General features: G+C 41.9%; 1 protein-coding gene across 1 annotated transcript; it reads left to right on the top strand.

The window, feature by feature from the left end:
* Positions 1–946: 946 nt before the first annotated feature.
* LOC147456216 (uncharacterized) lies at positions 947–10,485 on the top strand. Its single transcript, XM_086513826.1, has 2 exons — positions 947–976; positions 9,862–10,485. Exons 1-2 carry the CDS (start codon positions 947–949, stop codon positions 10,483–10,485), a joined length of 654 nt encoding a protein of 217 aa, XP_086369952.1.
* Positions 10,486–11,547: the final 1,062 nt, after the last annotated feature.

Raw genomic sequence — 11,547 nt, 5'->3', positions numbered from 1 at the left:
GATATTATTAAGGAGTGTGGAACAAGTGTATGTACGTATACTGTGGTTACAGGTGGTAACTAACTATTTTTAGCAGATTGCTCACAGACATGGTGCAGGGTTGGAAACATGTCGTCCAACAATGATGGACTAACGAGATTGTCAGTGAGAAGATGGAAAAAGAACAACTTCCATGCTTGGAAGTTTAAAATGACCAATTTTCTTATGGGTAAAGGTTATTGGGACTACATTGATGGAGAGCATGAGACAACACCACCGTTACCAGAGGAAGGTGCACGTACTGCGCAGATAAAGATGTTCAAAGATTGGAACCAGGGAGCTTGGAAAGTCATGTATTGACTTTTTGTGAGTGTGAAGGACACTATGATTGGGAATATACAAGAGCTTAGACTTTGAAGGAGGATTTGGACACCCTGTTCTCATTGGACGTGACCAACACAAAGGCAAGGACGCTGTAGTCAAAGACTGGCCTCAATACAATGCATAAGAAAAATTGTCCATCAATGAATTTTTGTTGAAGATAAAGAACATATGTGAGTCACTTGCATCAATTGGTGTTACAATTTATGATGATGGAAAAATTGAAGTGTGCATGCGAGGCTTAGGTCTAGAGTATAAGCAATTCAAGACTGGTATCCATCTTCAAGAGAACATTCCCTCGTCTAAAAATTTGGTGTCCTTATTGAGTGTGGAAGAAAAGGAGCTTGAGGAAGACTCAGCTACGCAAGGAAGAAACAATTATGAAAAGATTCTTTTCAACAATAGAGGAAGAGGAAGAGGAAGAGGATGTGGTACAGGTCATGGAGGAGGCCGTGGAAGATGCAACTACCAAACACACAACAAAAAAATAACTATCAGGTTCATCACAAAGGTGGTACCGGAAATTTCCAAGGTAGGGGGAGTCCAAGAGGTCGTGAAAATGTGCAACACAATAATGCAGGCCGACATGGAAATGCAGTATGTTGGGGTTGTGGAAGTGAGAGGTGAAAGCGCAAAATAGACCCGGTGGCCTCTACACCAAGACTATGCATGATGGACTCATCATTGAGGTACACAATAGGGGCACCACCTAGCAAGATATGCAGCTAGGATGCATACATATACACAATCAAACATGCCATGGAAACAATTTCAAGATCCACCCAAGGTGGGATGGGGTGGTCGAAAAACAAGATGAGAGGAATGGTGAGTGACTGAGAATGGGTTTGCTACTCGTGCATGTAGTAAGGAAGATAATGAGGTTGCTTACTTCTCATACCAGAGGTGGTGAATCCGCACACCTTAAGATGCAAGTAGCAAGATGATAGGAATGAGAGAGAGAGAGAGAGAGAGAGAGAGAGAGAGAGAGAGAGAGAGAGAGAGAGAGAGAGAGAGAGAGAGAGAGAGAGAGAGAGAGAGAGAGAGTATGGTCGCAAATCCGCACACCTTAATATAAGCAAAATGGAAAGAATAAGCATAAACCATACTCACAATGAAGTGTATCCCAAACGACACAAGGTATGGCACCAAGATGGAGTGTGTTGATTGCTTGCAAAAGATGAATATAATAGGTAGCATAGGGAAAGAAGATGAGAAGGGGACAAGACCGTAGGAAGCATAATGGAGGGATGGGAGTTGATGGCGAGGAATATCATGAGTGTAGCCATCATTCTTCTTCTTGAAATCGTGCCTTCAATCCTTCATTACAAGTGTGTGGAGATATGATGCTCATTTTGTGCATGGTGATGGTGATGGTGTTGTGATTGTGTGATTAGGTTTCATGCTACTAGCATGTAGCGCAAGGGTGTGTGGGTATGGGATAGTGTGAATATAGGGTAGTGTGTGTAAGTGTGTGTGCGTGCGTGTGTGGTGTCATAGGCGTGTGTCCCATTTACAAAAGAGGAAGCCTCCTTTTATAGGCCAAGAGAGTGATTAGGAAATAGATTATGAGCAAGAGGAGTTATCACAAAGTAAACTCAATTAGAGGCATTCCCCCAATAAGAGAGCTTTGTGTGTCCTACTTGTTGACCAATTTTCTTCTAATCGCCTTTATTATGGCAAGCTTTTTCTCCATGCCACCTTCCATAGCTTGTGTCCAAGAGATTTCTTATAATATTTGAGATAATCTTGAAAAAACAAGAGAAAATACAGAAATCATGGAGAGAAACCTATAAGAAATTGTGTGTGTGGAGTTGGATAACCATGAATTCTTCCCACGCGGACAGATAGGCTCCACCATTTCGGCCATTCCTCCCAAATTGTAGCTCCAAAAATTATTAAAAGAATAGGGGCCAAAAGATCAGCTCAATGCCTACAACTTTTCTGTTGAAAACTTTTTCCAATTCGGAATGGAAAAAAATATAGAAAAATCCCACAAAAATATGTGTCCATCTTTTCCCTTCCAATTTTTTTTAGGCAGTCCCCTCTTGACTTCATGTGCAAGCCTTGTGTCCAAAAGTGAATTATGATTGAATTTGATAATATTTTGTTGACTCAATCCAATAATGCATAAGATTCTCCTCCCTTTCACTATTGACTTTTACTCTTCACCTGTAGTGACCGTTAGGTAGTGACCGCCGGGTAGAATCAACATCCAGTGACTTTTTTCCTTTTCATAGGGTTTGTTCCTACCTCTCCTTATTTTCAAGATCCAAATGTGCCAAAACCATAGCTATGTACAAAATAAATACATAGATTTTTTTTGGGTGATTTTCATGCATCAGGTCCTTCCTCTTCTTAGGGTCCTTGAAGCCTTGCCACCAAGTGCATGCCAAGAGAGAGGTGGAGAAAAAAATTGAAAAGCGGCCCTCATTATCCCTCCCTCTGAAGCTAGAGGCATTCATGCCTCTAGTTCCATAATTGAGTTGATTGAGTAGTAGAGGAACCGATATCTAGCTGCCTTTTGAACTAGCCATTGCATGTGGCCATTAGTGAGATCTCTAGAACATTCACCTGTTTTCAAGAAAAGCAATATGTCCTGACAAAGCTCCCTGGCTAGAGCATCAATGATCAACAACTCAAACTGCCTTTGAGTAAATGGAAATCCTAGAACTTCCAAAATTTTGTGCCAACATCCTCCAGGATCCCAGGTAAAGAATAGGATACTCACCTGCAATGGCCTAACAATAAGACTTTTTACCTCCTTCCAGAAAGGGTAAGATTTGTAACCACCATAAGTGAAAAGATAAATGACTATCTTGGCTCCTTCAAAGAGAAAACTAAAGATCATGATTCCTAAGAGTGTACCAAGAGTCCTCCATCTAAGGCTTTCTTGTTGATGTGGCAAGTTCCAATTGTCTTCAAAACCTAGCTTTCCACTACATTTGAAGCTAGCAAAAGAGTCACTACCCTCTCGGGTGCTGTCAAAAAAGGTCCATTGTGTTTCCCGGCATTGGTAATAAGCCACCAACCTTGTAGCTCAAAGACAAGCTTGATACATGTTGTACCAAAGTGCATAGCATATACAAAAGATAGGCTGCAATCCATTGGTTGAAAAACACTTCATCTTGACTATATGCAGGCAAGACCATACTCCAATCTTTCTCATGTTGGGATTCATTCTCTATGACCCTTATGACCATCCCTTGTGCTAAGGGTTCTTTAAAGATTTTCTTAAATGCATCAAACACAGTACGATCAAACACAATCTCTACATCTAGGTTTCCAAACCTAGATTTCCAAGAGTCTTACCATATACCGAGTGACATTTTTTGAGCGAACCAAAATCCAAGCAAATATTTATATGAAATGGGCTTGACTATTGAGACCTCTTCTCTATTGACTTATCCAATAAATGGAATCTCTCAATATTCCATTCGAAGATAGCGAGCTACCTCACCACTTTGAAAGGCACGCAACAATTTTCCATCAACGACGGTCGACCACAAGAAATTGCATCCACTAAAGAGAAATTGTTGGATTGAGCCATGCTGTTGCAATAGCCTAGTTATTAATTGTTTGAGCTCCTGTATATTAAAAAAAAGGGTTTGTTGTTTCCTCCCATTGCGCACATCTGTATTCCAACACTCAACAACACTAGGAAACTTCTTAATCCACCACTTGCAATTTTGATCCTTGCTCGCCACCTACCACCTCCATTGCCTTCTCCTCTTTTAATTTTCAAAGCATCCATCAAGAGTCTTGCTAAAAAAAAAAGGTTGCTCCCGTTGGTCTATCTCTATTACATTTAATGGAATCTCCAACGATTCCGTTCTAGAGCGGACAATCCAATGAGAATCCAACCCAAAAGTATTCCCACTGCTGTGCAGGTCGACCTTGGGACCTTGATTGTCGTAGAGGGCGTCCTGCCATAAGCCATGGGAGCACTAGCACTTTCTCGTTGAGAGCACATACCTAAATTTTTTGTTAAAGAAAGGCAGTTCATTGTCCCTCCCTCCCTTGCCTTGGCACGCCGCCACTCGACACCTTTTGCTATTGCCCCACTGCTTTGTGTGATTCCAACCAAAAGTCTCCTCATCGACACCTATCACCCCCCCCCGCCCCCACTTTCCCTTTCATTTTCTTTACTTTGCATTTGCCTTTAACTCTTCAAAGGGACTTTCCTTTTGACAAATTGAAATTCTCTTGATATTCCCATTAAAAAAACAAAAGACGATGTCTCAACAGTCGTAACTTCCACACGCCATTTGACAAACTGCCCTCTTCCCCCCCTTTGACAACTGATGGGCGTGTGTGGCTGGCACTCTCTCCCTCCCTTGGATTCGGCCCCTTGCCCCCCCCCCCCCCTCTCTCTCTCTCTCTCTCACTCTCTCTCTCTCTCTCTCTCTCTCTCTCTCTCTCTCTCTCTCTCTCTCTCTCTCTCTCTCTCTCTCTCTCTCTCTGTCTCCCCCCTCCATTGTCTTTTTGCCCATTTCCAGTTCAAAGGATCTCCAACAAATTCGGTTTAAAACAAAATGCATACTCCCCTACTCAATGCCAAATGTCCCTCGCCTCCATGTTGCCTCTGGCCTCATTGTGCACCAGGGTTCTCCAAGGCACCTCAATGTGTGTCGTGCGATAGCGTGATTTCTAAACTCCTCAACTGCCACCCGCTCTTCAATCCGTTTCTCCCTTTCTTGGCTTGCATGACACCTAGAAACCCCCCTTCCATTTAAATCTTTAAGACCCTTAGAAAGTTAAAGAAAAAAAATACCCTTAGAGATTTTTAAAAAAGACCCTTAGAAAGTAAACTCAACTACAACTCCTTAAAAGATTTGCCTCAAACTAATGTTATAGAATAGGATTCTACATTCACTTTGTATTCACTATGTCATGGATGCTTGAGAGTGAGTCGCTGCCTGCATCATTGCCTACATCATTGCTAGACGGCTCTAGAAGAATCTAGAAGGATCTAGAAGATTCTAGAGATTCTAGAAGTTTCTAGAAGCATGGAGAAGATTTCGAAAGAATCTAGAAGTTTCTAGAAAGCTCTAGAAAGTTGAAGAAGGATGTAGAAGGTTCTAGAAGAAGTAGAAGGATCAAGAAGTTTCTAGAAGCTTGGAGAAGATTCCGAAAGAATCTAGAAGTTTCTAGAAAGCTCTAGAAGGTTGAAGAAGGATCTAGAAGGTTCTAGAAGAACTAAAAGGATCAAGACGGTTCTAGAAAATTCTAACCTCCTTAAGAAGAACCTAGAAAGTCCTAACCTCCTCAAGCACTAGTATAAATAGGGGTCTTGGGCCACAATCCCCTCAGTCTTGCCAACACCAGTTGTGAGGCTCCTATGAGGAAAACCCTCTTCTAGTTCTTGTCTTATGTTCAAGTCTTGTCCTTGCAATCAAGCCTTGTCTTGTACTCAAGTCATGTAATCCAAGTCCTGTATCTAGCTCTCTCAATAAAGTAATAAGTCTTGTAATCAAGATTAAGCTTATCATCAAGTCCCAAGTTCTTGTACATTGTGAGCGCCTCCTCTCGCTCTCTTCTAGCTCTATACGTGCTCATAAGAGTTTGGAAAGACTACCATCTCTTAATCTTCTCAAGCCATCATGGAGCCGACGATGGAAGGTGTCATCAACGCATTGCAAAGCATCCAAGCCCAGTTACAAGAACTTTGTCAGAGTAACGCTCAACTTCAAGCAAGGAAACCCCTAATCTTGGGACCGATGTTGAAAAATCTTCAACGTAAAATTCAAGAGCTAGAAGAGACAAGCACACATCAAGCACAAGTTGCAAGATCTAGCTATTCTCAACAACATAAGAAGGAGCCGAAGGTCAGCATGCTTGAAAAATTTGATGGGACTAGATCAAAGTTTTAGAGGTTTTCTCCAACAAGTGCGTCTCTTCATTCGAATGCAACGAGAGCGTTATCCAGATGATGCCTCTCAAGTAGGCCTTATTGGGACCCTCCTCTCGGGTACGACTCTCTCCTAGTTTGTTCCCTTACTTGAAAAATAATCTCCTCTTCTTCATGACTTTGAAGCTTTTGTGCAAGAGTTCTCTGCAACCTTTGGGGATACTGATAGAGTAAGGGTTGCTGAAACCAAACTTAGAAATCTCCACCAAGGATCAAGACCTGCGTCCGTCTATGCATCCGAATTTCAACAGCTCACTTGTGATCTCACTTGGCATGAGGAATATTTCATTAGCCAATTTCGGTGGGGATTAAAGAATGACGTAAAAGATCTTTTATTGACTATGCCAAAGGTTCACACACTAAGCGAGTTCATCTCTCAAGCAATAGAATGTGATAGTCGACTATTTGAGAGGAGACAAGAGAGGAGTCTTGGGGCACCATTGCGATCCCAGACAAAAGTGACACATAATGGCTACACACCTCAACAGGGCCATGAAACAAGCATTGACCCCATGCAAATTGATTCAACACGGTTTTGACCTCTCTCAGCCCAGGAGAAGCAAAGGCGATGCATTAATGGCTTATGTATGTATTGTTGAAAGCAGGGGCCCATAGTTCAACAATGTCCAAGGAAGAGAAGGATGAAGGTTCATGGTGCAATGGCCTCAACGTGTTCGGAAAACATGGACATCCAACCCCAATAGAGACCGACCGGTTGGACAAAAGACAAGCAAGAAAACATCTCTTTCTTTCCGCGGATTCCACTTCAAGTTTTATGCTACCAGTCAAGATCTATATGCCGGGTAGGCGCATGGATTGTGAAGCATTACTAGATTTAGGTGCAACGGGGTGCTTCATGGACAAAGAATTTGCAAAAGAACAAGGCATACCACTTGTGGAGAAGTCTAATCCAACAACTGTAGAAGTCATTGATGGTCATCCCCTCGCTTCAGGGGATGTCAGGTATGAAACTCTCCCCATAGAAGTAACATTGCAGGAGCATGTTTCAAGAATAGCGTTCAATATTATACAAAGCCCAAGCAATCCAATTGTTATTGGGCTACCGTGGCTTGAAACACATAATCCTTGCATCGATTGGAGGGCTCGGAGAATTGAACCACGAATAGTCCAAAAGAAGAAGGGAAGACATAATAGGCCTATATATCTTGGAGCCAAGGTCTTCATGCGTGCAACCAAAAAGTATCCAACTTTCCTGATATTTGCAACACCAACCGACACGTTGACAACAAAATCAATGGAGGCATTGCCATGTCAATATCAAGATTACAATGATGTTTTTGAGAAGAAGAATGCAGACCTCTTACCGGAGCATCGACCCTATGATTGTGCTATAGAGCTTCAGGAGGGAACCTAACCCCCTTTTGGCCCATATACAAGCTATCTCAAGATGAATTGGTAGAATTATGGAAAAATATTGATGAGAATATTGCTAAGGGTTTCATACGGCATTCAATGTCCCCAGCAGGAGCTCCAATACTGTTTGTAAAAAAGAAGGATGGAACTCTTCGGATGTGAGTGGATTACAGGGGCCTAAACAAGATCACCGTCAAGAATCGCTATCCCCTTCCCTTGATCCCACAGCTTCTTAAGCGCCTTGGAAAGGCAATAATATTTACAAAAATATATCTTTGTGGTGCTTACAACCTAGTCAGAATCAAATAAGGTGATGAATGGAAGACAGCCTTTCGGACAAGGTATGGCCACTTCGAATATACCGTCATGCCATTTGGTCTCACAAATGGCCTAGCTGTTTTTCAACATTTAATGAATGATATCTTTTGGAAGTATTTGGATTATTTTGTGATAATATATTTGGATGATATCTTGATATTTTCCAAGGATCAAGAAGAGCATGAGCACCATGTACGATTAGTGCTTGAAAAGGTTTGTGCATCAAGGTTATATGCAAAGTTGGAGAAGTGCTATTTTCATCAATCTAAGGTGGAATTTCTTGGTTATGTAATTTATGAAAAGGGAATCTCCATGGATCCAAAGAAGGTTCAAACCATCCTTGATTGGGAGACACCCACCTCGGTAAGAGATGTTCAATGTTTCCTCGGATTTGCAAATTTTTATCGTATCTTTATACAGGGATACTCCAAGGTGGTTACAACACTCACAAGGTTGACAGGCCATAATAATTTTGTCTAGGACTCAGAGGCCACGAAAGCATTTCAAACTCTCAAGCAAGCTTTCACGACCGCACCCATTCTAATTCTCACAGATTCTACAAAGCCTTTCATCCTAAAAATAGACGCTTCAGATTTTGCCCTTGGCGCTATTCTATCCCAAGTAGGAGAGGATAGTCGAGTACATCCAATGGCTTCTCATACCCGCAAGTTCTCAGCTGCTGCAAAAATCAATTATGAAATCCATGACAAAGAGCTCTTAGCAATCATCGACTCCTTGGACACTTGGCGTCACCTACTTGAAGGAGCTCCTCATAAGATCATTGTCTATACAGACCACAAGAATTTGGAATACTTCATGACATCCCGCGTCTTGAATCGTCGCCAAGTTAGGTGGAGTGGTATTCTATCAAGGTTTGATTTTCTTATCTCTTATAGACCTGGCCGTCAACAAGCTATGGTAGATGCCTTATCAAGAAGATCCTATCTTGCACCTAGAGAAGGCGACGCAGCATTTGATCAACAAGGGTTAGTGATTTTGAAACCTGAGCAGCTTAAGCTAAACGCCACCATGAGCCAAGCTCCTACAGATTCTACTTTTCTTTCTAAGGTGAAGATGCAAATTGCCAAAGACCCACTTGCTCAAAATATTAGACAACAACTACAAGGACAAGAGGTTAATGAGGACTTTCAAGAAATTGATGGACTAATTTACTATAAGGGTCTTCTCTATATTCCACCAGGACCAACACGCTTGGAGGTACTTCAGCAACGGCATGATCTTCCATCAATAGGTCAATTTGGGGTTAATAAGACAATTGAGCTTCTCTCCCATGACTTTTGGTGCATGGCCTCAAATGTGGAAGCTTCTCAAGGAGTATGTAGGCACTTGTGACACTTGCAATAGATCAAAGGCCCCTTGTCATCTTCCTCATGGGTTACTCCATTCCTTGCCCATTCCAACCAAACCATGGTCATCCATCTCCATGGATTTCATTGTAGAGCTATCCTTGTCACAAGGATTTGACTCCATTTTAGTAGTCGTGGATTGGTTTACAGAAATGGCACACTTCATTCCAACCACTAAAACCATCACCAGCGAAGGTACGACCAAACTCTTTCTACAACATATTTATTGTTATCACGGATTATCGGATGCCAAAGTTCTGATCGAGGCCCACAATTCATCTCTAGCTTTTGGAAAAGCTTATTCAAGCTACTCGGAGTAAAAATCAACCTCTCCTCAGCCAATCATCCACAAAGTGATGGACAATTAGGGAGAGTAAATCAAGTTTTGGAACATTATCTACGATGTACTATCAATTATCACCAGGATAATTGGGTCGAGCTCCTATCGCTAGCACAATTCTCCTATAATAACAGTTTCATGCCTCCACCCGTCACACTCCATTATTTGCTAATCATGGTCAACATCCCAAATAGGATATCCACAGACACTATCAAGTCAAGAATCTAGCTGCTATTCATGTTACACAACAATTATCTTCAATTCACAAAGAACTTAAAATTCATATCAAAGAAGCTCAATCCAAGTATAAGGAAAGTGCATATCTCCATCGCATGCAGCATCCAAAATACAAAGAAGGGGATAAAGTGTGGCTCCTCCGACGTGATTTGTGTTCATCTCCTCCCTCTCAAAAACTTGATTATCGAAGGCTTGGCCCGTTTAAAATTATCCGTCAAGTCAATCCAATCACCTATCGACTCCGATTGCCCTCATCCATGAAAATCCATCCTGTCTTTCATGTCTCAGTCCTAGAACCTTGTCTAACATCTACGATCCCACGAAGAGCCCTACAACCACCTCCTCCGGTTGAGATTCAAGAACATGACGAATATGAGGTAGAGAAAGTCCTAGATTCTCAAGTTTTGTGTGGAAGGTTACAGTACTTGGTGCATTGGAAAGGATATGATGTTAGTGAACGGACCTGGGAACCAACACACAATTTACAACATGCATCTCTCAAAGTCCAAGAGTTCCATCAACAAAATCCATGGAATCCCAACTTAAGGAACACCACTGCTCCTCGTGGAACTTGTCGCTAGAGGAGAGGGTAATGTCATGGATGCTTGAGAGTCAGTCGCTACCTGCATCATCACCTATGTCATCGCCTACATCATCGCTAGAAGGCTCTAGAAGAATCTAGAAGGATCTAGAAGGATCTAGAAGATTCTAGAGATTCTAGAAGTTTCTAGAAGCATGGAAAAGATTCTGAAAGAATCTGCAAGTTTTTGGAAAGCTCTAGAAAGTTGAAGAAGGATCTAGAAGGTTCTAGAAGGACTAGAAGGATTAAGAAGTTTCTAGAAGCTTGGAGAAGATTTTGAAAGAATCTAGAAGTTTCTGAAAAGCTTAGAAAGTTGAAGAAGGATCCAGAAGGCTCTAGAAGAACTAGAAGGATCAAAAAGGTTCTAGAAGATTCTAACCTCCTCAAGAAGAACCTAGAAAGTCCTAACCTCCTCAAGTAACCTCCTCAAGCACTAGTATAAATAGGGGTCTTGGGCCACAATCCCCTCAGTCTTTCCAACACCAGTTGTGAGGCTCCTAAGAGGAAAACCCTCTTCTAGTTCTTGTCTTATGTTCATGTCTTGTCCTTGCAATCAAGCCTTGTCTTATACTCAAGTCATGTATCTAGCTCTCTTAATAAAGTATTAAGTCTTGTGATCAAGATTAAGCATATCATCAAGTCCCAAGTTCTTGTACATTGTCAGTGCCTCCTCTCGCTCTCTTCTAGCTCTATCCACTCTCATAACAATTTGGCAAGACTACCATCTCTTAATCTTCTTAAGCCATCATGGAGCCGACGATGGAAGGTGTCATCAATGCATTGCAAAGCATCCTAGCCCAGTTACAAGATCTTCGTGAGAGCAACGCTCAACTTCAACCAGGGCAACCCCTAATCGTGGGACCGACGTTGCAAAATCTTCAACGTCAAATTCAAGAGCTTCAAGAGACAAGCACACATCAAGCACAAGCTGCAAGATCTAGCTATTCTCAATAACATAAGATGGAGCCGAAGGTCAGCATGCCTGAAAAATTGATGGGACTAGATCAAAGTTTAGAGGTTTTCTCCAACAAGAGCGTTATCCAGATGATGCCTCTCAAGTAGG

This window comes from Adiantum capillus-veneris, chromosome 6, assembly GCF_014529385.1.
Source record: "Adiantum capillus-veneris isolate H3 chromosome 6, ASM1452938v2, whole genome shotgun sequence".
NCBI lineage: Eukaryota > Viridiplantae > Streptophyta > Polypodiopsida > Polypodiales > Pteridaceae > Adiantum > Adiantum capillus-veneris.
Note: the sequence above shows the minus strand (reverse complement) of the source record. Positions and strands in the feature narration are given on the sequence as shown.

Bases quoted from the DNA above. Each gene is read 5' to 3' on its own strand.
- LOC147456216 (XM_086513826.1), top strand. From the start codon at position 947: ATGGAAATGCAGTATGTTGGGGTTGTGGAA. The intron at 977-9,861 runs GTGAGAGGTGAA...CATCCCAAATAG, and splicing joins AGTATGTTGGGGTTGTGGAA to GATATCCACAGACACTATCA.